The following is a 27,748-nucleotide window of genomic DNA, read 5'->3' as shown; positions in this document are numbered from 1 at the left end:
AGGCTGTGACCCTGCTGAACCTCACATCACAGAGCTAAGCAGTATTGCACCCATATTGTGCTGTCTCAGTACTTTTATATTTGTGTGTTGTAGCACTTACTTTTTATTCGCAGTTATTTTGTAAATAACACTAATCTTTGCATTTCTGGTCAGATGCTAACTGCACTTCATTGGCTTTGTATCTGTACTCGGCACAATGACAATAATGTTGAATCTAATCTAATCTAATAAACCAATTTAAAGAATTGAACATATTTTTCCCTCATAGACAGCGCAGAGGGCAATATGTTTATTTATAACCAGCTTATCAGAAAGAGCATGTTTAGATTGCGAGAGGTTGTAAAGTGTTTCTGTTCGGAGTGACCAAGGGATCTGTAAGTGCACATCACCAAATTGAGTAAAGCAGTCTTGCTCTAAATATATGCAGCCCTGGTGAGATCACACCTGGCTTGCCCACATTACAAAGAATATAAAGAATATGTAAACGAAAGAGAGGATTCAGCAAAGCTTCACAAGCTTGATTCATTGGGGGGGGGGGGTTATTGAGAAAATGAGACCCGCGCTCTCTACGCATCATCTCTGTATGCATGTACCAAGTTCCAAAGGAGCTTAGTGGGTGTAGGAGCCATCTATGTACTGCCTGTCTGTACTGTAATGTGTTGTAAGTTTATTATGGAAAATCTGTCACGCGGGCTGGGGTGTGGTAGAAGCAAATGAGCATGGTTACATATTCATGGTTTCTTTTAGTTAGTTTAGTCTTGTTGCGAGACAACCAGGGAGTGAGACTTTTTTTGTTGACTGCTAATTGGAACTCTTTTGTTAATGAAATTAATTACACTAATTATTCTGCTTTTGCAAAATCACCAATTTAGTTTTGTCAGTTTTTTTATTGCTTTTGCTGGTTTAGTAATAAAGCATCAAACATACTTTCTTCAACTTTGAACTTATAAACTATATTGGGAGCACTTTATACAGTGTCAATTCCCACAATCAGCCTTTCAGCAGTTTTGGTTTGTTTTCAAGTAACTGCAACAATAGGATAAAGGCAGGATTCATGCTTTATGGGCTGGGGTGAACCAAAGTCAATGTATAGTTTATCGACACACGCAAAGTACTATGTGTTTGTAAAAATTCATTAAAAAACTTAATTTGCAGCAGGATCACAGGCACATAACATCATATAAACAGTAACCACAGGAAAAGCACATATTAAATAAGCTAGATAGTATTTTTACAAAAGAAATAAACAATTAAAACAACAAAAAGTCCATCTTCTAGCAAAGTGATCAGAGTGGTCACTGTGCTACTAAACTGTACTGGTGATTAGTGTTTATATCAAGAACTGAATGGTTGAAGGGATGTTGCTGCTTTTGAACTAGTGATATGGGACTTGAGACTTCTATACCTCCTGCCTGAAGGGAGCTGCATAAAGGTGGCTTGGCCCAAATGGGGGGGGGGGGGGTCTTTAATAATAGATGTCGTCTTCTTGAGGTGGTGCCTTGGGGAGGGTTGTGTCTGATGTGCTGGGCAGAGCCCACTACTCTGCAGTTTCCTTATTTCATGCGCATTTGAAGATATGTAACTAGTCGGATATGGCTACACAAGTGGATCAGTTGGTAAAGAATGTCTACAGCATGCTTGAGTTCATTACTAGGCGTGTTGAGAATAAAAGTAAGGAAGTCATGCCGCAGCTATATAAACTTTATGGTCAGACTACGTTTGGAGTATTGCGTGTAGTTTTGATCACCCCATTATCGGAAGGATGTGGTGACGGTAGAGAGGGTGCAGAAGAGGCTTACCAGAGCGCTGTCTGCATTATAAAGTGAGCTGTGAAGTTGGGACAGCCTTACAGGTGGAGTTGAAGTCAGTCCGCTCCACATTGCATCAGGGGTCATCCCGGATCCCATTCAACCCCATACATCTGCCTTCTTACCACATCCTTTGATGCCCTGAGCAATCAGGAAACTGTCAAATTCTGCCTTAAGTATACCCATGGACTTGACTTCCACTGCAGTCTGTGGCAGGGCATTCTACAGATTCACTGCTCTTTGGCTAAAATAAATTCCTCCTTACTTCTGTTCTTAAAAAGTTGCCTCTCAATTTTGAGGCTGTGCCCTCTAGTTCTGGATACCCCCACCAGAGGAAACATCCTCTCCACATCCACCTTATCTAGTCCTTTCAACATTTGGCAGGTTTCAATGAGACCCCCCCCCCACCTCCCCATTCTTCTAAATTCCAGTGAGAATAGGCCCAAAGCCGCCAAACACTCCTTATACGTTAACCCCTTCATTCCCCGAATCATCCTCATGAACCTCCCCTGGATTCTCTCCAATGACAACACATCCTTTCTGAGACAAGGGGCCCAAAACTGTTGACAATACTCCAAGTGCAGCCTGACTAGAGTCTTATAAAGCTTCAGCATTATCTCCTTGCTTTTATATTCTATTCCCCTTGAAATAAATGCAAACATTGCATTTATCTTCTTTACCACAGACTCAACCTGTGAATTAAACTTCTAGGAGTCTTGCATGAGGACTCCCAAGTCCCTCTACACCTCTGATGTTTAAATTTTTTCCCTATTTAGATAATAGTCTGTACTATTGTTCCTCTTACCAAAATGCATTATCATACATTTCCCAACACTACATTCCCTCTGCCACTTTTTTGCCCATTCTTCCAATCTGTCTAAGTCCCACTGCAATCGCATTGCTTCCTCAGCACTACCTACCCCTCCAACCATCTTTGTATCATCTGCAAACTTTTCCACAAAGCCATCAGTTCCATTACCCAAATCACTGACAAACAATGTGAAAAGTAGCGGTCCCAATACTGTCCCCTGAGGAACACCACTAGTCACTGGCAGTCAACCAAGAAGGCCCCCTTTATTCCCACACACTGCCTCCTGCCGGTCATCCATTCCTCTATCCATGCCAGTTTTTTTTTCCTGTAACATCATAGGATTTTATCTTGTTAAGCAGCCTCACGTGTGGCACCTTATCAAACTCTTCTAAAAATCTAAGTAAATGACATCCACTGCCTCTCCTTTGTCCACCTTACTTGCTACTTCCTCAAAGAACAGATTTGTCAGGGAAGATTTCCCTTCACAGAAACTATGCTGACTTTGTCTTATTTTACCATTTGTCTCCAAGTACCCCGAAACCTTGTCCTTAATAATGGACTCCAACATTTTCCTAACCACTGAGCTTAGGCTAACTGGCCTATAATTTCCTCTCTTTTGTCCTCCCCCTTTTTAAAGATTGGAGTGCCATTTGCAATCTTCCAGTCCTCCAGGATCATGCCAGAATCAAGTGACTCTTGAAAGATCATGACCAATGCATCCGATATCTCTTCAGTAAGCTCTTTCAGCACTCTGGGATGTAGTCCATCTGGTCCAGGTGACATCTACCTTAAGACGTTTCAGTTTGTCTGGCACTTTTTCCTTTGTAATAGCAATGGCACTCACGAACCTCTGGCATACAGCTAGTAAAGACTGAAGCAAAGTACTTATTAAGTTCATCTACCATTTCTTTATTCCCCATTACTATCTCACCAGCATCATTTTCCAGTGGTCCAATATCAACTCTCACCTCCTTTTATTCTTTATATAACTGAAAAGAACTTTTAGTACACGGTTTTAAATTATTGTCTAGTTTGCCCTTATAGTTCATCATTTCCCTTCTTATAGCCTTTTTAGTTGCCTTCTGTTGGATTTTAAAAGCTTCCCAATCATCCAACTTCCCACTCACTTTTGCTACCTTATATACCCTTTCCTTGGCTTTTATTCAGTCCTTAATTTCCCTTGTCGGCCATTTGAGAACAACTTCTGTGGGACATACCCATCCTGTGCCTTGCGAACAATTCCCAGAAGCTTCAGCCACCTTTATTCCGCTGTCATCCCCGCCAGTATCGCGCTCCAATCCCACTGGGCAAGCCCCTCTCTCATGTTTCTGTAATTCCCTTTATTCCAGTCTGATACTGATACATGTGACTTGTGCCTCTCCCTCTGAAATTGCAGTATAAACTCAATCGTATTATGATCCACAGCCTCCTAAGGCTTCCTTTACATTAATCTCCTTAATAAAATCTGGGTTATTACATAACATGCAATCTAAGATAGCCTTTCCCCAAGCAGGCTCGAGCACAAGCTGCTCTAAAAAGACATCTTGTAGGCATTCAACAAATTCCCTCTCATGTAATCCAACACCAACCTGATTTTCCCAATCCTCTTGCATATTGGTCCCCATTACAATTGTGTCATTACCCTTATTACATGCCTTTTTCCAGCTCCCTTTGCAATCTCAACCCTGCATCTTGGCTATTATTTGGAGGTGTATATATGATTCCCATGATGTTTCTTTTTTACCCTTGGAGGTTCTTATCTTCGCTCACAAAGATCCCTATGTCACTTCTTTCTAAAGATGTAATTCCATCTCTGAGAGCCACAGCACTGCCTATGCCTTCCTGTCTGTCTTTTCCATACAACGTATATCCTTGGATGTTAAGCTCCCAACTATGGCCTTCTTTCAGCCACAACTCAGTGATGCCCACAGTCATACTGACCAATCTCTATTTGCGCCAAGAGTTCGTCCACCTTATTCTGAATGCTCCATGCGTTTAAATACAGCACCTTCAGTCCTGCTCTCTTCGACCTTATGAATCTGTGGTACAACTTAACTCTTGGCTCTGTCTGCAGTTGTACCCAATCATTGGCTTGTCCTTCTTTACATTCATATCATATAATCTACTTGTAAACCTGATGGCTCATCCTCAGCTCTATCGTACTGGTTCCCATCTCTCTGCCATATTAGTTTAAACCACTGTAGCAAACGTGCCCGCAAGGTTATTGGTCCCCCTCAGATTCAAATGCAACCCGTCCCTTTTGTACAGGTCCCACCTGCCCCAGAAGAGGCTCTGATAATCCAGAAATCTGAATCCCTGCACCCTGCTCCAATTCTTCAGCCACACATTTATCCGCCACCTCATTCTATTCCTATCCTCACTGTCCGCGTGGCACAGGCAGCAATTCTGAGATTACTACCCTTGAGGTTCTGCTCCTCAGCTTTCTTCCTAAATCCCTGTACTGTCTTTTCAAAACCTCCTCCCTTTTTCTTCCTATGACATTGGTACCAATATATACCATGTCTTCTGGCTGCTCACCCTCCCCTTTCAGGATATCGTGGACAAGTTCAGAAACATCACAGACCCTGGCACCTGGGAGGCAAACCACCATCCGAGTTTCCTTTATGCATCCACAGGTTCGCCTATCTGTCCCCCTGAATATAGAGTCCCCTATTACTGCTGCCATCCTCTTTAGTTTCCTGTCCTTCTGAGCCACAGGGCCAGACTCAGAGTCAGTGGCACAGCCACTGTTGCTTCCCCCAGGTAGGTCTTATACTTGAATATAAAAGGAATGGAGGGCTACGCATAACATGCAGGAGAAATTTAGTATAAATCGGCATCATGATCAGTACAACTTTGTGGGCTCAATAGTCTGTCCATTGCACTGTTTTTTTTAAGACATTAAGTGAAGCACTGGATATGCAGATGGTGCATGAAAATGCCACTGAGGTAAAGATCAGCTGAATGTCAGAACAAGCATGAAGGACTGAATGGCCCAGTACAAAAGAAAATGGACGCAGTGTTCAATATGCAGCACAGGCATGGCTCTTTGAACGATGGAATGGACTCAAAGGATTGAACAGTCTGCTCCCTCTTCCAATTAATTAATATTCTGGGTCACGAACTATCCAAACCACATTCTGCAACACTACCATTTCCATTTTATTTGAGACTTCCATCAAGACTAAATATAGATTTTTGAAAACACTTAACAGTCATAAGCAATTGCTATTGAAAGCATTTTTTTCCAAAAGATATGATAACGGTAATGTAAAAACTGCAACCCAATTTTGATCAAAACCCCTAGAGAAAAGTTATGCTGCACTGCCAAAACCACTTCCTGACCAGATTCAAGGCAGTGTGCATTGTTGTGGCAGAGCATTACTCTCTTGTTGTCTTGCAAGTTATCGTTAAGCATAGTGCTTTCCATCTGATAGAGATAATTTGAGATAGATAGGGCCATTACAAAATGTGTAAACAGTTTATGCGGAAAACCTCATTCCAACCAGTTGTCTACAGCACGAGAAGCCTCTTCAGTGTCCCAGTGGTGAACGTTTTTCACCCACATACCATCTCTGAAACAACAAGATCTACTGCAGCAGTATTCATACATTTCGGGACTGGAGGAAGATTTGTTTGAAAACAGTGTCAATGACCAGATGTTTAGTGAATAAGCAAACCGAATCCAGTCTTTTCAGCCTTCAGTACCAAGAGAAGTGGTCTCAAGTTTTGAAAAGAGATGTCCCAAGGTTGAACTAACTTAGGCAGAACATAATATGGGGAAAACACTGGGAAGAAATATGCAAATAGAAAGGCGAATGAAAGCCAAAATACAAAAAAAAGTGTAATGTGAAATGAAAACAGAAAATAATGCCGCAAACCATTAGCAGGTTAGGGGACCGTGGATCTGTAAAGTTAGCCATGTTTCACTTTCCATCAGCGTTTCTGAACTGATGAGTGCTTCCTGTATCTTAATAATCAAAAGAATAATTGATTAACTATGCTGTAACTGTTTGTGTATTTTCTTGATCCATTGTATTTTGTTCTCATTGATGAAACAAAAGTTTTGTTTCAATTCTTCTTTTAAATCAACATGTTCATAATATTAATGTGAAATCATGAACCAATTTTTAAAAATATTCTCAAACAAGCATAATGTATACTTGTACATATATATTTATTCCCATAAATCATTCTCTTCCTATGCCCCTCACCCCCATACACACCAACTCTTTCAGAGCAGTCATAGTGGATTTACCTACAGCCTATACAACTACTGGAGAGTGGAAAACAGAATTATAAGCAGGACCCTTTTCCACTATTTATATTATGGAGAATAAAATGCCATTCATGCTGCAGTTGAAAACCAACTTTAAGACCATCAACTGTAGTTCACTAGTTGGCATTATGACCAGGCAAGAGAAGGTTGCAAGGTCAAATTTAATTGCAGAGATATGCACTGACATACAAAGTTCATGAGAGAAATGAGAGGTACACGGAAGACATCATTCTTAGATGAAATACTGAAAATGCTTACAGAAAAATAAAAGGACTTCTGTAGTACAGGTAAAAAGATCAAGCACTTCTTAATGCACTCACTACAGGCCATTTTCCATTACCAGAGACACAGTTTAATGTACACAAATATTTAGCCAACATCAGAGCTTACCCTTCTCATCAGTCCTTGTAGCAAGCATGTCAATTTTGTCTGGAAGAACCTTTTTCAGTTCAATCTTTTTTTCAGCCGGAGGTGGTTCTGGTTTTGTAACTGGAAGAGGCAACATTTCATAATATGTGTTCTTCCATTTAGCCTACTTCAATTAAACTGATGTTCAATAATTAAACGACAGTGATGTTAAACTGAACAATACTTTAAGCTAAGCTATCTCTGTGCAATAAGTACAAACTTCCTGTGTTATACAGATTGACCAATAAGAAAACAGGGGCAGGAATTTTAAAAAGTCAAGCGTGTGTCCACAACATTAAATGTACATTCCATTCCACAGTGAAGTTTAAACAGCAAATCAGAAGTATTGCAGTACATATGGAAAATTATTCAATCAAATTCTGCATATGCACCAAATCAATTCTTACTTAAAGGCACAAAGGAAACCATCTTTACTGCCGATGATCTCTGCTGCATTACCTTTGATTTAATATTAGTGTTACCCAGCCATATTAATTTTGTGTATTTGAGATCAGTTTACATCTGTTATTTAAAGTAAGATTTCAAATGTTGCTACTTGACCTTTGCACATAGAAACTGCTACCTTGATGAAGGAACTCGTGACACATAGTAAAATTATACTTTGAAACAAAAATTAAAGTTATTCATCCAAGATATTTAAAATTATTAGTCCAAGTCAACAGATCTATTTTTTTTTTAATTTTCCTTCAAAATACAACTTGAATTATGCGAATCAACCACTCAACAATCCATGATAATTTTCAAGAATATAAAAATCCTTACAAACATTTATTTTTGGATTGGAAATGATGTAATTATATAGTGCAACCTTTTGACCACAGGTCATTTTGAAATAATTCTTAAAAATTTGATTATTAACCATTACTTGGTTCTGTCTCTAACTGGAATTGATATGGAGCCTAACAGCATCAGTACCAGAAAAGAGCATTAGCACTCCAAAACATCTCCCTAAAAGGATAGATAGGAATAGAAACTGGCACAGAAGCATAGTGGTTAGCACAATGCTTTACAGCACCAATGATCTGGGTTCAGTTCCCACTACTGCCTGTAGTGAGTTTGTATGTTCTCTCTGTGATGACATGGGTTTCCTATGTGCTCCAGTTTCCTCCCACAGTCCAAAGACAGGTTAATTGGTCATTGTAAATTGTCCCATAGTTAGGCTGGGATTAAATTGGGTGCTTGCTGGGCCAGTGCAGCTTGAAGGTGCTGTATGTCAATACAATAAAAAACAATAAAAACGGCAAGTATCATTGCTAAACCACTTGCTAAACAAATGCTTATCATAGCACTTTGAGAAGAAGGAACTCTAGCCTTACTGAAGAGCAATGGAAAATGATAGGGCAGGTCCACAAGTTAGTGCCCTAAACTGGAACAAGACTAATTCGGGGAGAGCAAAGCAGGTTTCGGCAGAGGTTGATGAGGTGAGCCTATCTAAAGGGCAAGAAACCAATAGCAAGTGAGAGGCTTTTAAGAGTGTGGTATCAAGAGTCTGGGAGCAGCATGTTCTGGTAAAGGTAAAGGGTAAAAATGTCAAGTTTACAGAGACTTAGCTAAGAGTTATTGAGGCTCTGGTCAAAAAAAAAGGAAGAAACATACATTGGGTTTAGGAGGTCAGGGATGAGCAAGTCCCTTGATGGCTATAAAAAGATTGTATTCTTTTGATGAAACCAGGAGGGTAAAGAGAAGGTATCCGATGTATTTTACAGGTAAAGTTAAGGAAAATCCTAAGAGGTTCATAGCTACATTAAGAGTAAAAGGGTAGCAAGGGAGTGGTCCCCTGAGAGACCAGCAAGGCCACCTATGTCTGCAGGAAATGGGTGAGATTTCAAACAAATATTTCTCCTCTGTTTACTGAGAAGAAAATCATGCTTGCTCGAGAGACAAGGGAAGAAAGTAGAAATTGTTTTGGAGAACATTTGTATTAGCAAGGTCAGGGTCTTAGCAGCCTGATAGTGCATTAAGGTGGATAACTGCCCCCCACCCCCAGGGCCTGATCAAGGGCACCCTCGGACTTCATGATGGGCTAAAGAATTTTCAGCGATGCTTCATCATTGTCTATTGGTGATGTTCCAGACAACTGGAAAGTGGCTAATATTCTGTTGTTTGAGGAGGGAAGCAAGTAAAAGACAGGATACTACTGTATGATCTGATATTAATGGGGAAGTTACTAGAATGCCCAATGCCAGACCCCTAGGCCTGAGTCGAAGTAATAGTAGTCGTAGTAGTGGTAGAAATAGAATGAATTCTGAGGAACAGGATTCAAGATTGTTTAATATCATTTTCTGTACACAAGTGTAAAGGAAAACAAAGTAAGTGTTACTCCGGATACAACGCAGCCCAAAAAAACATGAAAGATAAAAAACACAGTAATATTAATTTTAAAAATATATTAAATATACTAAAGATAGCTTTTATACATATGTAAATTGATTGTATGTCCGTAAAGTGATGCTAGGCACAGAAGTGCCCATACATAAGGTGACTGACAGGAAATGATAAAGTAGTGATGGTTGGGGGTATGGAGGGCTGGGTTAATGGGTGGAGGTGTTGATCAGCTTCACTGCTGCTTTTGAGTTAGGTGGTCTCGGCGCGAATGAAACGTAGCCTCCTGCTTGTTGAGAGTGCGACCAACAGTCCCTGAGCAGGGTGGGTGGATCCTTTACAATCTTACTGGCACTTTTCTGGCACCTTTCTGGTTATATGCCCTTGATGGCATGTAGGTTGGTGTGGAGTCTTCCTGATCACCACAATGCAGTTTCCGTACCAAGCCGTGAGGCCTTGTTAGGATGCTGTCTAGCTCTCTACTGCACATCTGTAGAATGACATGAGTACATTGCCCAGCTTTCATCAGCGTCCTCAGAAAGTAGAGGCTTTGATGAGCTTTGATGAGGAACGAAAGGTGGGGGAGTAGCATTGCTTGTTAGGGAAAATATTACAGCAGTGCTCAGGCAGGACAGATTAGAGGGCTTGTCTACTGAGTCCGTATGGGTGGAGCTGAGAAACAGGAAAGGTATGGCCACATTAGTGGGATTGTATTACAGACCACCCAATAGTCAACGAGACCTGGAAGAGCAAATCTGCAGAGAGATAGCAGGCAACTGCAGGAAACATAAAGTTGTGGTGGTAGAGGATTTTAATTTTCCATACATTGATTGGGACTCCCATACTGTTAGGGGTCCAGATGGTTTAGAGTTTGTAAAATGTATTCAGGAAAGTTTTCTAAATCAATATATAGAGGGACCAACTAGAGGGGATGCAATATTGGGTCTCCTGTTAGGTAACGAATTAAGGCAAGTGACAGAAGTCTGTGTAGGGGAGCACTTTGGTTCCAGTGATCATAACACCATTAGTTTCAATTTGATCATGGACAAGGATAGATCTGGTCCTAGGGTTGAGGTTCTGAACTGGAAGAAGGCCAAATTTGAAAAAATGAGAAAGGATCTAAAAAGCGTGGATTGGGACAAAGATGTGATTGGTAGGTGGGAAGCCTTCAAAGGGGAAACTTTGAGAGTGCAGAGTTTGTATGTTCCTGTCAGGATTAAAGGCAAATTGAATAGGAATAAGGAACCCTGGTTCTCAAGGGATATTGCAACTCTGATAAAGAAGAAGAGGGAGTTGTATGAAATGTATAGGAAACAGGGGGTAAATCAGGTGCTTGAGGAGTATAAGAAGTGCAAGAAAATACTTAAGAAAGAAATCAGGAGGGCTAAAAGAAGACATGAGGTTGCCTTGGCAGTCAAAGTGAAGGATAATCCAAAGAGCTTTTACAGGTATATTAAGAGCAAAAGGATTGTAAGGGATAAAATTGGTCCTCTTGAAGATCAGAGTGGTCGGCTTTGTGCGGCACCAAAGGAAATGGGGGAGATCTTAAATAGGTTTTTTGCGTCTGTATTTACTAAGGAAGCTGGCATGAAATCTATGGAATTGAGGGAATCAAGTAGTGAGACCATGGAAACTGTACAGATTGAAAAGGAGGAGGTGCTTGCTGTCTTGAGGAAAATTAAAGTGGATAAATCCCCGGGACCTGACAGAGTGTTCCCTCGGACCTTGAAGGAGACGAGTGCTGAAATTGCGGGGGCCCTGGCAGAAATATTTAAAATGTCGCTGTCTACGGGTGAAGTGCCGGAGGATTGGAGAGTGGCTCATGTTCTGTTGTTTAAAAAAGGATCGAAAAGTAATTCGGGAAATTATAGGCCAGTGAGTTTAACGTCAGTAGTAGGTAAGTTATTGGAGGGAGTACTAAGAGACAGAATCTACAAGCATTTGGATAGACAGGGGCTTATTAGGGAGAGTCAACATGGCTTTGTGCGTGGTAGGTCACGTTTGACCAATCTGTTGGAGTTTTTCGAGGAGGTTACCAGGAAAGTGGATGAAGGGAAGGCAGTGGATATTGTCTACATGAACTTCAGTAAGGCCTTTGACAAGGTCCCGCATGGGAGGTTAGTTAGGAAAATTCAGTCGCTAGGTATACATGGAGAGGTGGTAAATTGGATTAAACATTGGCTCGATGGAAGAAGCCAGAGAGTGGTGGTAGAGAATTGCTTCTCTGAGTGGAGGCCTGTGACTAGTGGTGTGCCACAGGGATCAGTGCTGGGTCCATTGTTATTTGTCATCTATATCAATAATCTGGATGATAATGTGGTAAATTGGATCAGCAAGTTTGCTGATGATACAAAGATTGGAGGTGTAGTAGACAGTGAGGAAGGTTTTCAGAGCCTGCAGAGGGACTTGGACCAGCTGGAAAAATGGGCTGAAAAATGGCAGATGGAGTTTAATACTGACAAGTGTGAGGTATTGCACATTGGAAGGACAAACCAATGTAGAACATACAGGGTTAATGGTAAGGCACTGAGGAGTGCAGTGGAACAGAGGGATCTGGGAATACAGATACAAAATTCCCTAAATGTGTTGTCACAGGTAGATAGGGTCGTAAAGAGAGCTTTTGGTACATTGGCCTTTATTAATCGAAGTATTGAGTATAAGAGCTGGAATGTTATGATGAGGTTGTATAAGGCATTGGTGAGGCCGAATCTGGAGTATTGTGTTCAGTTTTGGTCACCAAATTACAGGAAGGATATAAATAAGGTTGAAAGAGTGCAGAGAAGGTTTACAAGGATGTTGTCGGGACTTGAGAAACTCAGTTACAGAGAAAGGTTGAATAGGTTAGGACTTTATTCCCTGGAGCGTAGAAGAATGAGGGGAGATTTGATAGAGGTATATAAAATTATGATGGGTATAGATAGAGTGAATGCAAGCAGGCTTTTTCCACTGAAGCAAGGGGAAAAAAAAACCAGAGGACATGGGTTAAGGGTGAGGGGGGAAAAGTTTAAAGGGAACATTAGGGGGGGCTTCTTCACACAGAGAGTGGTGGGAGTATGGAATGAGCTGCCAGACGAGGTGGTAAATGCGGGTTCTTTTTTAACATTTAAGAATAAATTGGACAGATACATGGATGGGAGGTGTATGGAGGGATATGGTCCGTGTGCAGGTCAGTGGGACTAGGCAGAAAATGGTTTGGCACAGCCAAGAAGGGCCAAAGGGCCTGTTTCTGTGCTGTAGTTTCTATGGTTCTATGGTTTCCTGACTATGTAAGATGTGTTCTGGGACCATGACTGGTTGTATGAGATGTGGACTCCCAGAGTTTGAAACTGCTTGCAATTTCCACTGCTGTGCCAACATGTAAAGGGGTGAGTGAGTGATGCAAGTTCTCCTCAATTCTACAACCATCTCCTTTGTCTTGATGACATTGAAGAAGAAGTTATGTGCCTGGCACCAAGCCTCCAGCTCTTCCACCTCCTCTCTGTAGGCCGTCTCATCATTGTTGGTGATGAGCCCCGCTATTGCCATGTTGTCAGTGAACGTTACAATGTGATTTTTTGGGTGCTTTCACCTACCAGCACCTGGATAGACAGAGCCTGATTAGCATGGTCTTTGACAATATCCTGATCTGAAAGATTAGGCCTCATTGAATCCAAGGAGCTAGGTGGGTTATTAAAATTTCCAGTTTAAGATGGTGCTTCTGAAACTGAGTAAGAACTTACTGGCGGTTAAAAATAAATACAACTAAATACTTTACTGATAACCTTTCTTCGTTTAAAAAAAAGATCACCGCAAACTATGAACTGGTGAGCAGAGACAGGGCTGGGGCTGAGGGGCAAAGCATGCAGGCGCGAGGCTGATTCAAGTAGTCAAGGCGAGGTCGGTTCAGGAAGTCGAGGTGAGGTCAAGGCACATTTGAGGCGAAGTTCGGGCAAGCAAGCATAACAAAGTAGGAGCAGTAGATTCAGGACCCATCCATCTAAACTGAGAGTAAGGTTTGATCGATCTAAGCACTGGACCGATTTAGAAAGGTTGGGTACCGGCTGAAAAGTGGTGGCGAGATCCAGGTCCAAACAGTATCGATGTGACAGGGCCCTGGGTCCTAAAGCGATGAACGACCCGATGTTTGGATGATCTCAACCCTGGGCCAGACGGATTGAAGAGGCAGGGTGTTGGGATCAGAGGCTAGGATCGGGTTGGCTCTGCTCACTGCTCCACAACATTTACTCCGCTCTTCACTGCACTTGGGCTGAGGCCATGACCTACTCTGGGCTTCGTGTCTGAGGACTCACTTTCATTCTAAATGCTATCTGTTACTTTTATTATTTCTAGGTTTTTTCTTTCTCTCTCTGCACATTTTGTGTTCGTAATTTTTTTTTAAAAAGGGTTCTTTAGGATTTCTTGTTTTGTGGCTGCCTGCAAGGAGATGAATCTCAAGATTGTAAAATGCTTGGAGGCAGAAATCAGATGGTGGTTGTTGGTGGTTGTATCCTGGAATGGAGGCTGGTGACCATTGCAGAGGTTGATGTTAGGACCCTTATTATTCATTATTTATGTAAATGATTTGGATGTTAGCGCACAAGGCTTGATCAATTGACACAAAGTTAGGAATTATTGATGGTGAAGAAGGATTTCATAGACTACAGGGGAATATTGATTTTGGTTTGAGTTATTCTCTGATCTTGGCATTCCATGTGCAAATGGATTTCAAGGTTGGAGAACAACTCAACCCAACTATCAACCACCTGAGCCACAGAGTTTCCGAGTTATTTCCAAATATTGACTTGTGAGGGAAATGGGCAAGGACTGGCAAATGAATTTCAATACAGACAAGTGTGAGGTAATGCATTTGGAATGTCAATCCACAGTAGGGTACGAAAGAATGCATTGGCACCTAGGAGTGAATGGTAGGGCACAAAAGTGTATTGACACCTAGGAGTAAGAGTGTAATTTCACACACAAAATGCTGGAGGAACTCAGCAGGTCAGGCAGCATCTATGGAAATGAATAAACAGTTGACGTTTCAGGGTGAGACCCTTCTTTAGGACCTGAAGGAAGGGGCAAGTCGCCAGAATAAAAAGGTGGGGAGGGAGGCGGGGAGTGAAAGGAGGAATAGCTAAAAGACGATAGGTGAAGCCAGGTTGGTGCAAAAGGTATGGAGGGTTATGGGCTGAGCGCAGGTCAGTGGGACTAGGTGAGAGTCGCGTTCGGCATGGACTAGAAGGGCAGAGATGGCCTGTTTCCGTGCTGTAATTGTTATATGGTTATATGTCAATAGCATCATAATATTTTAAGTAACGTTTGGATATTAAACACACAGCACACATTTTCTCCGTATGAACATACAAAATCATTGCAACACACCAATATCACTGAATCAGTGGGAGCCCTGGGCTTGTTTTCCTGCAACAAGACGGTGCCATCGAGGGGTGACGGGAGACAGCAATACTCGAAGGGGGTTCCTTATGTCCAGTCTATTCCACAATTTAGTTTTCGTTGCATTCATCACAGAGATATGTTGGAAATGGAAGCAACATTTTCAGTGCTTTCGTGGCTATCTCAGGATATTTAGCCTTGACTTTGATCCGGAATGCCGTCAGAGATGTTATGTCAAACATACTTTTCAGCCCGTCGTCATTTGCAAGCTCGAGGAGTTGATCTTCTTCCCGCGCTGACGTGGATGACGCGTGGGTCATGACCTCGCGTGCATTCAAGCTCAGCAGTGGGCGTGACAGGGAATGAGGAAAGGTGCAGCTGACTCATATCACCAAATCATATCGTTCCCTCGTGGCCCGGTAGCACATGCTTTGCGGCCTGGTAATTGGGGACTGCTGCTCTAGTAGACAAGGTGAAGCAGAATCCCAAGGGATTCTACAGATATATTAAGAGCACAAGAAGTGCAAGGGACAAAATTGGTCCTCATACAGCCAAACGAAACCCGGTGGGGGGGGGAAAGAGTTCTGGAAACACCATCAAAACCAGATCAAGCTGGTTGTGGCTGTTCAGCTTTTGTGAACTGTTGCTACCACAATTCTCTCCATTGCAACAGTGACAACAGCTTTCACAGGCCAAATAGTATTTTGAACAATGTTTAAAGTAAATGTTACTATCACAGTTGTTTTCTCTCCAGAATGGTTCCTTCAAATTTTACACTAAGCAAAATGCCCATCGGTTACTTTTGGCACAAACTCACAAAATACACTTCAGCAGCTGGCTGTAAGAACGTACCTTGTACTTTTGTAGGGGGCAGTGGCTTTTTTGGTTTCTGTAAAGAAGCATAAAACCAGAATTTAAACAGTGACAAAGGATTGAACTGTTTTAGTACAAATGCCTAACAGGAATCTTTTATACTTAGTTCTTCTGAATTCTTAATTTTATTTTAAAATAATACTTCTCATGATTTCTTTTTATTCGTTTATTTGTCACAAAAATAAGATCACACATAACAAGATAAATCCAGCCGACACAAGGCAGGCGGCAAAATTCGATGTGGAGTTTGATTTTGCTGCAGCATGAAAAGATACATAGCAAGTGAAGCCTAACATGGAACACACGTTACTTGGAAGAAATTGAATATATGAAATGTAATAAACTAAATAAAGCTTAGAATTATTAAAGCTCATTATACTTTTCTCTTTCTGTATTCTACTCTGCTTCATTTCCAGAAAAGGTGCAAGGCAGGGGTTTGCTAAATTAAAGGCTTCATTATCAATCCATTCTCATTTTAGATTGTAATATAAAATTGAAGGAAGATGCCAGTCCTCATCAATGATTTGAATCTTACATCAACGCACTAAGAATTATTTTATCCTCAAGTTAAGTTCTTTCTATTGGATGCTGGACTGTAAAATCACCCACAAAGGGACTTTTCATGAACAAGTTATGTAAAACTGGCTTTAAACTTATCACCTTAGCATGTCACTTCATTACTATTTTATCTTCCACGGTTCCTGCAGCATGTGACAATTAGGACATCCTTTACAGTTAATGAAAGCAAAGAACCACAGAAGTCTAAAAGTGTAAACCATAACTTCATTTCAGGAATAGAGTGTACAAGTTAATTTGTACAAGGGGTGTGTCAGAGCCAAGTTTTTCCACACATGGAAAGTAATGGGTGCGTGGAATGTACTGCCCGCGACAGTGGTAGAGGTGGATACAATTGGGTCTTTTAAGAGATTCTTAGATAGGTACTTGGAGCTTAGAAAAAATACAGGGCTATGCAGTAGGGAGATTCTAGGCAGTTTCTAGAGTAGGTTACATCATTGGCACAACATTGTGGGCTGAATGGCCTGTAATGTGCTGTAGATTTCTGTGTTCTATGCTCTCACTCTTCAAAGTGCCAATCTAGTTATCTTTCAGTTGCCAGTTCATCTGATTAATAAATTATTTGCTCTTTGTTGATATTGCCTGACAGTCAAAAGAGGGAAGGGAGAATGTCAGATAGTGGAGAGCACCCCCGTGGCCATCTGTCTCAAAAACAAGTACTCCATTTTGAGTAATGTGTACTATTGGGCGGGGGGGGACCTACCAGGGGGAAGCAACAGTGGCCGTGCCTCTGGCACTGAATCAGGCCCTGTGGCTCAGAAGAGTAGGGAACTGAAGAGGATGGCAGTAGTAATAGGGGACTCTATAGTCAGGGAGACAGATAGGTGATTCAGTGGACACGAAAAAGAAACACGGATGGTAGTTTGCCTCCAAGATGTTTCTGGATGTGTCCACAATATCCTGAAAAGGAGGGTGGGCAGCTGGAAGTTATGATACATATTGGTACCAATGACATAGGAAGAAAAAGGGTGGAGGTCCTGAAAAAAATAATACAGGGAGTTAGTAAGGAATTTGGAAATTGGGAGAAGATGGCGGCGCGACGACAGCACACGCGGCCTCCGGTGATGAATATCTGTTATCTGTCAAGTAGGGGACCGTGCACAATCCTGATTTGATGGAGACAGACGTGAGTGCACAGCGGAACATCTGGAAAACTTCTGAAATGTCTGCTTTGCTATCGCTGCTACTGTGTGGAAACCGGAATCTCTGGAGCTGAAGGCCTCGAAATCCTCGGCTTTGCGTGCTTCAGCAGCCAGAGAGAGGTCGAAGGCGCTTGGCAGAGGATGGCGCTCGGCAGACTGTATCGGAAGGCTGGTCGGAAACTTGGAGTTTTCGGACGGATAGACTCAGGGTCGGCTGTGGTCAGCTGCTTCCAAGGTCTCGGCAAGTTGACGGTGCCTGGAGGTTTATGACAGGGAATTTCTTCCTTTTGCCGCCCGCTATCAGGGACTCAGGAGTCGATCGACTCGGGACTTTGAGAGTATTCTTTTTTACTGTGCCCATGGTCTGTTCTTTATCAAATTATGGTATTGTTTTGCACTGCTGTAACTATATGTTATAATTATGTGGTTCTGTCAGTGTTAGTCTTTGGTCTGTCTTGTTTTCTGTGATATCACTCCGGAGAAACATTGTATCATTTCTTAATGCATGAATGCATTTCTAAATGACAATAAAAGAGGACTGAGTGTTCTCATAATCTAGAAAAAAAGTTGAGAAGCAGGATTTCAAGGGGAATAAATCATGAGATTGCTGCCTGTGCTATGCAACAGTGAGGATAGGAATAGAATGAGGTGGGCAGATAAATGCGAGGCTGAAGAATTGGAGAGGGGGCAGGGATTCAGATTTCTGGATAATTGGGACCTCTTCCGGGGCGGGTTGGAACTGTACAAAAGGGATGGGTTGCATTTAAATCCGAGGGGGATCAATATTCTTACGGACAGGTTTACTAGCGCTATTGCCAGTGGATTAAACCAGTGGTCCCCAACCACCGGGCCGCGAGCATCTGCTACTGGTCTGCACGGAAACGATACGAGTCAGCTGCACCTTTCCTCATTCCCTGTCACGCACTGTTGAACTTGAACACCCCACCCCCCCCACCCCTCTCTCCGGTCGGCCGGTCTGCAAGAATATCATCAATACTAAACCAGTCCACGGTGCGCAAAAGGTTGGGGACCCCTGGATTAAACTGATACAGCGGTGGGTGGGAACCAGTACGATGGAGCTGAGGATGAGCCAGCAGGTTTACAAGTAGATGATGTGGGTAACATGAATGTAAGGAAGGACAAGCCAATGAATGGGTACAATGGCAGACAGAGCAAAGAGTTAAATTGTATCACTGAGGCAAAATTCAAAAGGGTGAAGAATGCAGGACTGAAAGTGCTGTATTTAAATGCGCGTAGCATTTGGAATAAGGTGGATGAACTCATGGTGCAATTAGAGATCGGTCAGTATGACGTTGTGAGCATCACTGAGTTGTGGCTGAAAGAAGGCCATAGTTGGGAGCTTAATATCAAAGGGTATACTCTGTATTGAAAGGACAGACAGGAAGGCATAGGCAGTGCTGTGGCTCTGTTGGTAAGAGATGGAATTCCATCTTCAGAAAGAGGTGACATGGGGTCAGAGAATGTTCTATCTTTGTGGGTGGAGTTAAGAAACTGCAAGTGAGAAAAAAAACATTACGGGAATTATATATAGGCCTCGAAATAGGAGCCAAGATGTAGGGCTGAAATTGCAAAGTGAGCTGGAAAAGGCATGTAATAAGGGTAATGACACAATTGTAATGGGAGATTTCAATATGCAAGGAGGTTGGGAAAATCAGGTTGGTGTCAGATCGTAAGAGAGGGAATTTGTTGAATGCCTACAAGATGGTTTTTTAAGAGCAGCTTGTGCTTGAGCCTATTGAGGGGAAAACTATGTTAGATTGGGTGTTGTGCAATAACCCACATCTTACTAGGGAGCTGAGTGAGCTTAGGAGGCAGTGATCATAATTTGATTGAATTCATACCGCAATTTGAGAGGGAGAAGCATTACTCACATGTATCAGTATCACAATGGATTAAAGGGAATTACAGAGGCATGAGGGAGGAGCTTGCCCAGGAGAATTAGAGGATGATACTGGCGAGGATGATGCGAGAGCAGAGATGGCTTAAGATTCTGGGAATAATTCACAAGGCACTGGATAGATATGTCCCACAGAAGTAGTTCTCAAATGACAGAGGTAGGCAACTGTGGCTGACAAGGGAAGCCGAGGAAAGAGCATATAAGGTAGCAAAAGTGAGTGGGAAGTTGGATGATTGGAAAGCTTTTAAAATCCAACAAAAAACTAAAAAAGCTATAAGGGGAACAAAATGAAATACGAGGGCAGACTAGCCAATAATATAAAGCAGAATACCAAAAGCTTTTTTCAGTTATATAAAGAGTGAAGGGGAGGTGAGAGTTGATATTGGACCACTGGAAAATGATGCTAGTGAGTTAGTAATAGGGGACAAAGAAATGGCTGATGAATTTAACGGTACTTTGCATCTGTCTTCACTAGCAGTGTGCCAGAGGCGGAAGCTGATAGTTTCCTGATCGGTAAGGGCAACAAAGTATACGGTGAGAAGGCAGGTGTGTGAGGTTGAGAGGGATCCAGGTTCAGTCATGATGGAATAGCGGAGTAGACTTGATGGGCTGAATGGCCTAATTCTGCTATGTCTTATGATCTAAGGATGCTGACTAGCTTCAAGGAAATGTTGGTTAATATGACCTGAGAACCATTCTTCATTCCCCTTCCTAAAACAAATATTTTATAAATATTTAAATATAATGGCAACAACCCCAGTTCCTAGTCAGTCACTCTAGTTGCTGTCCCCTGGAAAGAATAAGCACACCTGTTTACGATTCAATTTCCTTGTCTTGCTTACCAGAGCAAAAAAAAATAGCCTGTTCATTTGCTCTTTACATGCAAGTAGAAAAATAAGGCAAAGCTTTTGTATTTTCCAAATCAATGGATTCACGTAGGCATAAGCTCCCACATTTGAAGATTTTGTACAGTAAGGTACTAATTAATCTAACTTAATTGATGAAATAGATAACTGAATCTTGTGGAATACAAAAGAGAAATTAAAAAGAAATGTGGAAATACACGTTTAGTGTTTGTTCCACAGTAAAACATGTAGAAGTGTAAAGTGTACCAATACTCTAAAAAACATACCATCGTATTAAGTGAAGCACCAAACATACCAGGTCCCTCATACATTTAATTAAAGGAATTAATGAACAGTCTAAAAATAATAACTCGACTTAAATTTCCTCAATGAATTCATTTTCTTATCTATATGTTCACAAAATTTCATCCATTTTCTAATGAGATCTGAATATTAAACTTGCAAAAATGATACATCTTAAAATTTGTGCAATTCTGCTTTTGAACGCATTGATGTTCTGCAATATCTGGATTTATCTAAAAATATGCATGTAATATGCATGCACAGCTACTTAATACTAAAGTTACACCAAAGCTTGCTACAATGGTTATTGCAAGAAACAACTTACATCATCAAGGTCTGGCTTTGGGGGTAATTTTGAAGGAGCTTTTGGAGCAGCTATAACCTATATTCAAAGAAGCATTGCAGTTTTAGTTGCACTAACAGTAACACTGAAATATTAAAAAACACAATAATTGAAAAATGGAAGGCACAGTTTGGCATTGACTGAGAAAGAGTTTTTAAGTGGCTGGTAATCTGGTTGGAGGCAGCATTAATTGGGGGGGGGGATGATGAGCACAGATGGGAGAAGAAAAAAGATGGCTAACACAGGAAATTATGTTTTTTGTGAAGTCTAAATGAATGTTGGAAATCCCAGCTGGTTGACACAGCATCTGTAGAACTTGAAAAGAATACGTGAATACTGCTCACTGATCACCTTGCATTACAAGTGTACAGTTTTTTCTTATATTAGAAAATCTAAATATCTGAAATTGTTGTATTCAATGCTGATTCCTGTAGCATGCCTAAGACAGAGAAAGACAGTGGGACGGAGAATCAAACGGACGGGCAACTAGAACTCCAAGTAACCCAGACTACTAAAGAGATGTATTCGACAAAGCAGTGACTCAGCCTGCATTTGGTTTTGCTAATGAATGTATTACACAGAACGGAATGAGTGTTTGTGCCCCTGTTGTAAACCATGAGTGGTTTACATTCATAAACCATGAGTGACTATGGTGAAAACAGAACAGCGAAGTTATTGGCTTTCCCTGGAAAACGTAACAAAGATGGAGGTGAGCTAGGGATTTGCAAAAGGAATTTTCCTTTTGGAAATGTGAAAAGGGAATGAAGTGAATATATTCAAGGTTAAGGCTTCTGTTCTGCAGAAGAGTCAAAGGTCACATGAGAAGCAGGTGAAATCAAGGCAAAAGTCTGATCAGTCACATCATATTGAAAGGTTATTTGAAACAGATCACTCCTATTTGTTCTGAACCTGAAAGCTCAGCTCATTATTAGCGATAGAAATACAAATTACATACATAAAGTGGTTTAAAAATACACAGAACAGATCAAACATCTACACGAGAAGCTAATTGCATAACCCTACAAATTAAAGGCAATTTTATAAGGGAGAAAGATAGAGGTTTTTCCCTGAACTCCTTTATTCCTTAGCACAAACGTACCTCTCTTCCAGTTTCTGAAACCATGACAACAAAGTTGTCTGGGAAAACTCCTTGCTTGCCATTTAGTTCTCCTTTCCACCATCCCCTGTCTCCTGTATCCTACAACAAAGAAATGAAGAGTATAAGATTTTTATCTTTAAATAACAAATCTTTCTTCTAGCAGAAGTGAAACGTGAAATCAATTGAAGAGCATCCTCAAGTCTACATTCAAAGGCCTGAAACACATAACTTTTGCCAACGGTTCCTGGGAGAACTAGTAGCGAGATTCTTCATGTGTCAACTTGCCTGACCTCCTGCCCATGGGAGTCTCCTGCAGTGTGTCTGCCACGGGCTTCATTCACTTTAATGACATTGTTGAAGCTGACTGAAAAGCTGGGTTCAGAGAAATACTTTTTAACCATGGATATCCTGTAAATTTTTTAGAAGTTATTTAAATCCTTTTTAACATTACCAAAGACATTTAAAAGTAATCCCAAAGGGTTTTGATAGGTCAACATAGCAGTCCAGGGGCTGGGTCTCTGCATTCACCACCAGACTTGACTGGTGTTTGCCGATTGGTGTTTATGGGACAGAAGCAGCAGGAAGGTCCACAGGTTGAATGGACTCAAAGTGCTGTGAAGCCTGCAGCTGCAGGAACAGCATGGGATAGAAGGGCAAGATCAAGCACAATCCAACATAATGATATGGCAGTTTTATGGGTAAAGATGTCAAAAATTCTACTTTATGCTGAAGTTGGGAGGATAGGGAAGGGATTGCATCAAAAAGGGTTCTCAGTAAGAGGTAACATTCACTGAAGAGTTAATGGCTCTCACTAATGTTTAGCCCCAATTTCCAGTCACTAAGTGTTCCATCATCATTATTGATCAGTGTACATTTTAACACAATGCTGAAAGGCCAGGCAGTACAGGAACACTGTGAATTCAGTGGACAATAAATTATCTGCAGTATTGCAATCAGATTCTCAGTGATCAAACCTTGGCCTTCATGGGCTATTTGCTTCTATTGCTTTCAAAACATCGGTGCGGTGGGCATCCTTGCCTCTTGCAGCTCTTTTCCATTTACTCCAACAAAGTTTTCAGTACCATGTTTAAATACCTTGGAGTCAGCTCTCTCCCATGTGATGATGCTGCCTTGATCAGATTCACAATCTGCACCACTATTAGTAGCTGCTGCAGTCACATCACCCCTCTCCTTTAAATGCAGCCCAACTATAAGCAGTGCAAGCCATAGAACATAGAATAGTACAGCACAGTACAGGTCCTTCGGCCCATGAGGTTGTGCCGACCCTCACACCCTGCCTCCCATATAAGCCCCCACCTTAAATTCCTCCATATACCTGTCTAGTAGTCTCTTAAACTTCACTAGTGTATCTGCCTCCACCACTCACTCAGGCAGTGCATTCCACGCACCAACCACTCGCTGAGTGAAAAACCTTCCTCTAATATCCCCCTTGAACTTCCAACCTCTTACCTTAAAGTGATGTCCTCTTGTATTGAACAGTGCTGCCCTGGGGAAGAGGTGCTGGCTATCCACTCCATCTATTCCTCTTATTATCTTGTACACCTCTATCATGTCTCCTCTCATCCTCCTTCTCTCCAAAGAGTAAAGCCCTAGCTCCCTTAAGCCAGCTTTAGTTGAAAATAGAACTCACAAACAAGAACCATTTGTTGACGCATTTGTCCAAACAACAGTACAATCAACTCAAGCTAGATACCAAAACCATCAAGATTAACAGAGAGCCGGAAGTCACCATGATGCCCACTTTGTCCAAGGTGTAGACTAGTTCCTCCTGGTGATCCTTACAACAGTTTTCTCTCTCTAGAACTTAACCCTCTACATTTGCCTGATATTGTTACAAAAGGCTATCACTGAGGTCTTCAGGATTAGTACTTTGAATATACCCTATTACTAGTCAAACAATATAGCAGAACAGATCATCAATGAAGTATTTCAGCCTTATTCAAAATATGAAGCAATTTTGTTTCATCATTCTTGATTATCTGGTCCCTATGTATGCAAATGGAACACTGATGATATCGGTTACCCAAATTTATATGTTGTATATTGCGAGAGATTAAGAATAACAGGACTGCTAAAAGATGGACTATAAACCCTCACAATGAGATCTTTCTATGAAGTTATTAGTAACTGCCTACTTGTCTTTTTATATCCAAGGAAATGCTTACCTTACTGATTAGAAGAATATGATCACCTTCCTTAATGCTAAGTTCATCAGGATTGGTTGCTTCATATGCAAAAACTGCTTTGCAATACTCCCCTACAAAAATAAATGTACAAGGGTGTCGATGTGAGCTTAAATGAATTAAAACCAAAGTAGTTAAAGCATTTTAAAAATTCAAACAAAAACTATTGAAGTATATGTTTGTTAACAAGGAGTGCAAAGTTCACTGTACTTATTCTTGTTTGGAGGCAGTGGCGGTAAAGATTGTGACAAGAAAAAAAGATTTTATAGCTGCAGCCGAGACTGTCACTCCCATGTAGGGCTCTACAGCCACAACAGATGCTGCTCTAACACACACTGAAGCAAGACTTTCCAGGTGCAGATCCATGGTCTCGTGAGATTAACGGATGCCACCAATTAATTAATTATATATATATAGATAGATAGATTGAATTGGCCCCCCTCATAAACACCAAGGAAATAATCCTATTGACACATACAGGATTCTTAAATGGGACAGACCAGGAAAATGCAGCGATACAATCTTCTTCCAATTTTGTTTGTATAGAATGTAAGAATTACGAGTCAACATCAGGGATCAAACACTCAAGAAAGAGACTAGAATTCTTTTCACTCAGATGGTAGTGAATGTCTGGAATTGTCTACTCATGATGCTCATGGAGACTCAGCCATTGAGTATATTCAAGAGATGATCACTAGATTTTTGAGTATTACTTGTATCAAGGAGAGCCCCGTGGCTAAACCAGCAGGATGAACTCATTAAATAGGGAAGCAGGCATGAGGGAGTAAATGGCATATTCCTGCTATTAGTTCCACGATTCAAAAGGCATACAGGTAGAGAATTATTAATTCAAAAGTAACTAAAAAGTAAAGTTACTGAATAAATTATTTCATAAGACCATAAGATATAGGAGCAGAAGTAGGCCACTCAGCCTATCAAGTCGGCTCCACCATTCAATCATAGGCTGATCCAGTTCTTCCAATCATTCCCACTCCCCTGCCTTCTCCCCATACCCTTTGATATCCTGGCTAATCAAGAACCTATCTATCTCTGCCTTAAATGCACCCAATGACTTGGCCTCCACAGCTGCTCGTGGCAACAAACTCCACAGATTTACCACCTTCTGACTAACGTAATTTCTCCACATCTCTGTTCTAAATGGATGTCTTTCAATCCTGAAGTCGTGTCCTCTTGTCCTAGATTCCCCTACTATGAGAAATAACTTTGAGCATTGCTTTGTACTATGGTTCAGAGGATATTTATTGTCAAGTAACATTTTGCACAATTATAGGGCACATTAAGCTTGTAAGATCGCCCTGCTACAGTCACCAGATTCCACAGTGCATCAACACCTGGACTTTCTGTTAAGGCACACCGCACACTATTATGGCAGTGCGGTCCAAAATATTTATTTGTTTGATGTTATTAGTTTTTGAGTGATGGACTGGACCAACATCCACTGATCAATTCAAATTCCAAGAGCAGCAAAAGAAATACTTCTGTTAAACATCCCTCCGTTAACATGATCTCTAACTAGATGACTTAACCTAAATTGTTTGAAAATTGAACATTTTAAGACTATAAGAAGTAGGAGAAGAATTAGGCCATTCAACTCACTGAGTCTACTCTGTCATTCAATCACGGCGGATTTCTTTTTTCTCTCAACCGCATTCTCCTGCCTTATTCCCTTAACCTGTGACACCCTTACGAATTAAGAACCTATCAACCTCTGCTTTAAAGATATACAATGAGTTGGTCTCCGCCGCTGTCTATGGCCATGAATTCTGCAGATTCACCACCCTCTGGCCAAAGAAGTTCCTCATCTCTGTTCTAAATGGATGTCCTTCTGTCCCAAAGCTGTGCCCTGTGGAACTGGACTCTCTTGCTAATGGAACCATCCTCTCCACATCCACTATCTTGGTCTTTCAATAGTTTTAGAATTCTTCTAAATCCCAGTGAGTACGGACCTAGCGCCATCAAACACTCCTCCTACATTAACCACAAACCTCCTATGGACCCTCTCCAATGCCACCACATCCTCTCTTAGACTTGGAGCCTGAAACCGTTCACAACACTCCAAATATAGTCTGATAAACACCTTCCAAAGCCTCAACACTATATCCTTACTTTTATGTGTGAGTCCTCTTGAAACAAATGCTAATTATGAAACTCTTAAAACATGTAGATTTAGGATATAGATTTAGCTTTCTCTCATGTTAGGAATGAATCCAAGCTGCACTTCAAAATTAAAAATCAGGAATAACATGCTGGTAAACTCCGAATTAATCTGGGGTTTGGCCTCCCTCCATAGATATGGACAGAAGAGGCTCTGCTGAGAAGGGAAGTAAAAATAACAGCATCTTAGGCTACGTCCACACTAGACCGGATAATTTTGAAAACGCCAGTTTCGCGTAAAAACGATAGGCGTCCACACCAGGTGTTTTTCAAAATACCTCCGTCCACATTAGAACAGATATTTGGGCGAATGTCCTCCTACTGGGCATGCGCAGGACACACAGAAAACAAGCAAAGAGGAAACGGTACACTTGGTGCGCGTTTGTCCAGTTACAGACTAGGAAAACTTAAAAGGAAATTGCCAAACAAAAGACTTGGTGCACGTTTATCCAGAAACATTTCCTACAGCCATAGTCTCTTCACCAATGAAAGGGACAACAGTTACAACTAAATGCAACAAGGCTTGTTACTGGGCAAAAGTGAAATTTGCTGTTACCTCATTTGTTTGCCTTTACTTTTGCCATGTCTTTGTGTATTATTTTGCTGTATTTAACATGTGCAATGAAATGAGTTACCGGGCAAAAGTGACAATTGCATCTATTGAATGCTTGCACAAGCAATATATTAATCATGTTATACAAGTGTGGCAGTGGACGAACCCAAGTGCAGAACACGGGCGCAGAGTCGGGAGGTGTTATCGCCGTAGCAAGCGTGGAATCGGTTTCCAGGAGTCTTTACCCGAAGTCTTGGGTTTGGAGAGAATCCAGGAGCAATCCTAGACTTAGAACTGATAGTCCTAAGAAACATGAGACGAAGTTACTCACACCGGAGTTGACCAATGAACTGGCAGCTCCTTGTTGTGATCACAGGGTCTTTATCCTACATTTTCTGATGGAAAGCAGGTGTGCGTAGTTAGTTAGTTAGTAGAACCTGGGAATGAGTGGAAATTAAATGAGGGGATGGGGATTGAAGCCCAGTTCCTGAGGTAAATAGTAAGGTGGGGGATTGCCAGAAGGGGCCATGACAAACAAAGTGCCTTGTTAAATGTATAAAACATGTCTGCATCAGTGTTATCTTGTACTTCCGTACAATGTTACATTAGGCTGTTACACATGTATTGTCAGATATTGTTGTTGTGGTGTTGGAGGTTGCATTCAAGAAAACAATGAAATGCCACACTGCTGCCAC

General features: G+C 41.4%; 1 protein-coding gene across 2 annotated transcripts in view; it reads right to left on the bottom strand.

Moving 5' to 3' along the window:
* cd2ap (CD2-associated protein) overlaps positions 1-27,748 on the bottom strand; it is a 253,762-nt gene that overhangs the window by 54,262 nt on the left and 171,752 nt on the right. For both annotated transcript variants that reach the window (XM_063034875.1, XM_063034884.1), the window contains 5 exons: positions 24,308-24,399; positions 22,122-22,220; positions 21,005-21,061; positions 15,875-15,911; positions 7,289-7,387 (listed from right to left, as the gene is read on the bottom strand). In XM_063034875.1, the coding sequence (XP_062890945.1) occupies positions 7,289-7,387; positions 15,875-15,911; positions 21,005-21,061; positions 22,122-22,220; positions 24,308-24,399 (384 nt within the window). The remainder of the gene's footprint in view (positions 1-7,288; positions 7,388-15,874; positions 15,912-21,004; positions 21,062-22,121; positions 22,221-24,307; positions 24,400-27,748) is intronic.

Source organism: Mobula hypostoma, chromosome 2 (assembly GCF_963921235.1).
Source record: "Mobula hypostoma chromosome 2, sMobHyp1.1, whole genome shotgun sequence".
Classification (NCBI taxonomy): domain Eukaryota; kingdom Metazoa; phylum Chordata; class Chondrichthyes; order Myliobatiformes; family Myliobatidae; genus Mobula; species Mobula hypostoma.
This window is presented reverse-complemented; position numbering and strand designations above follow the sequence as displayed.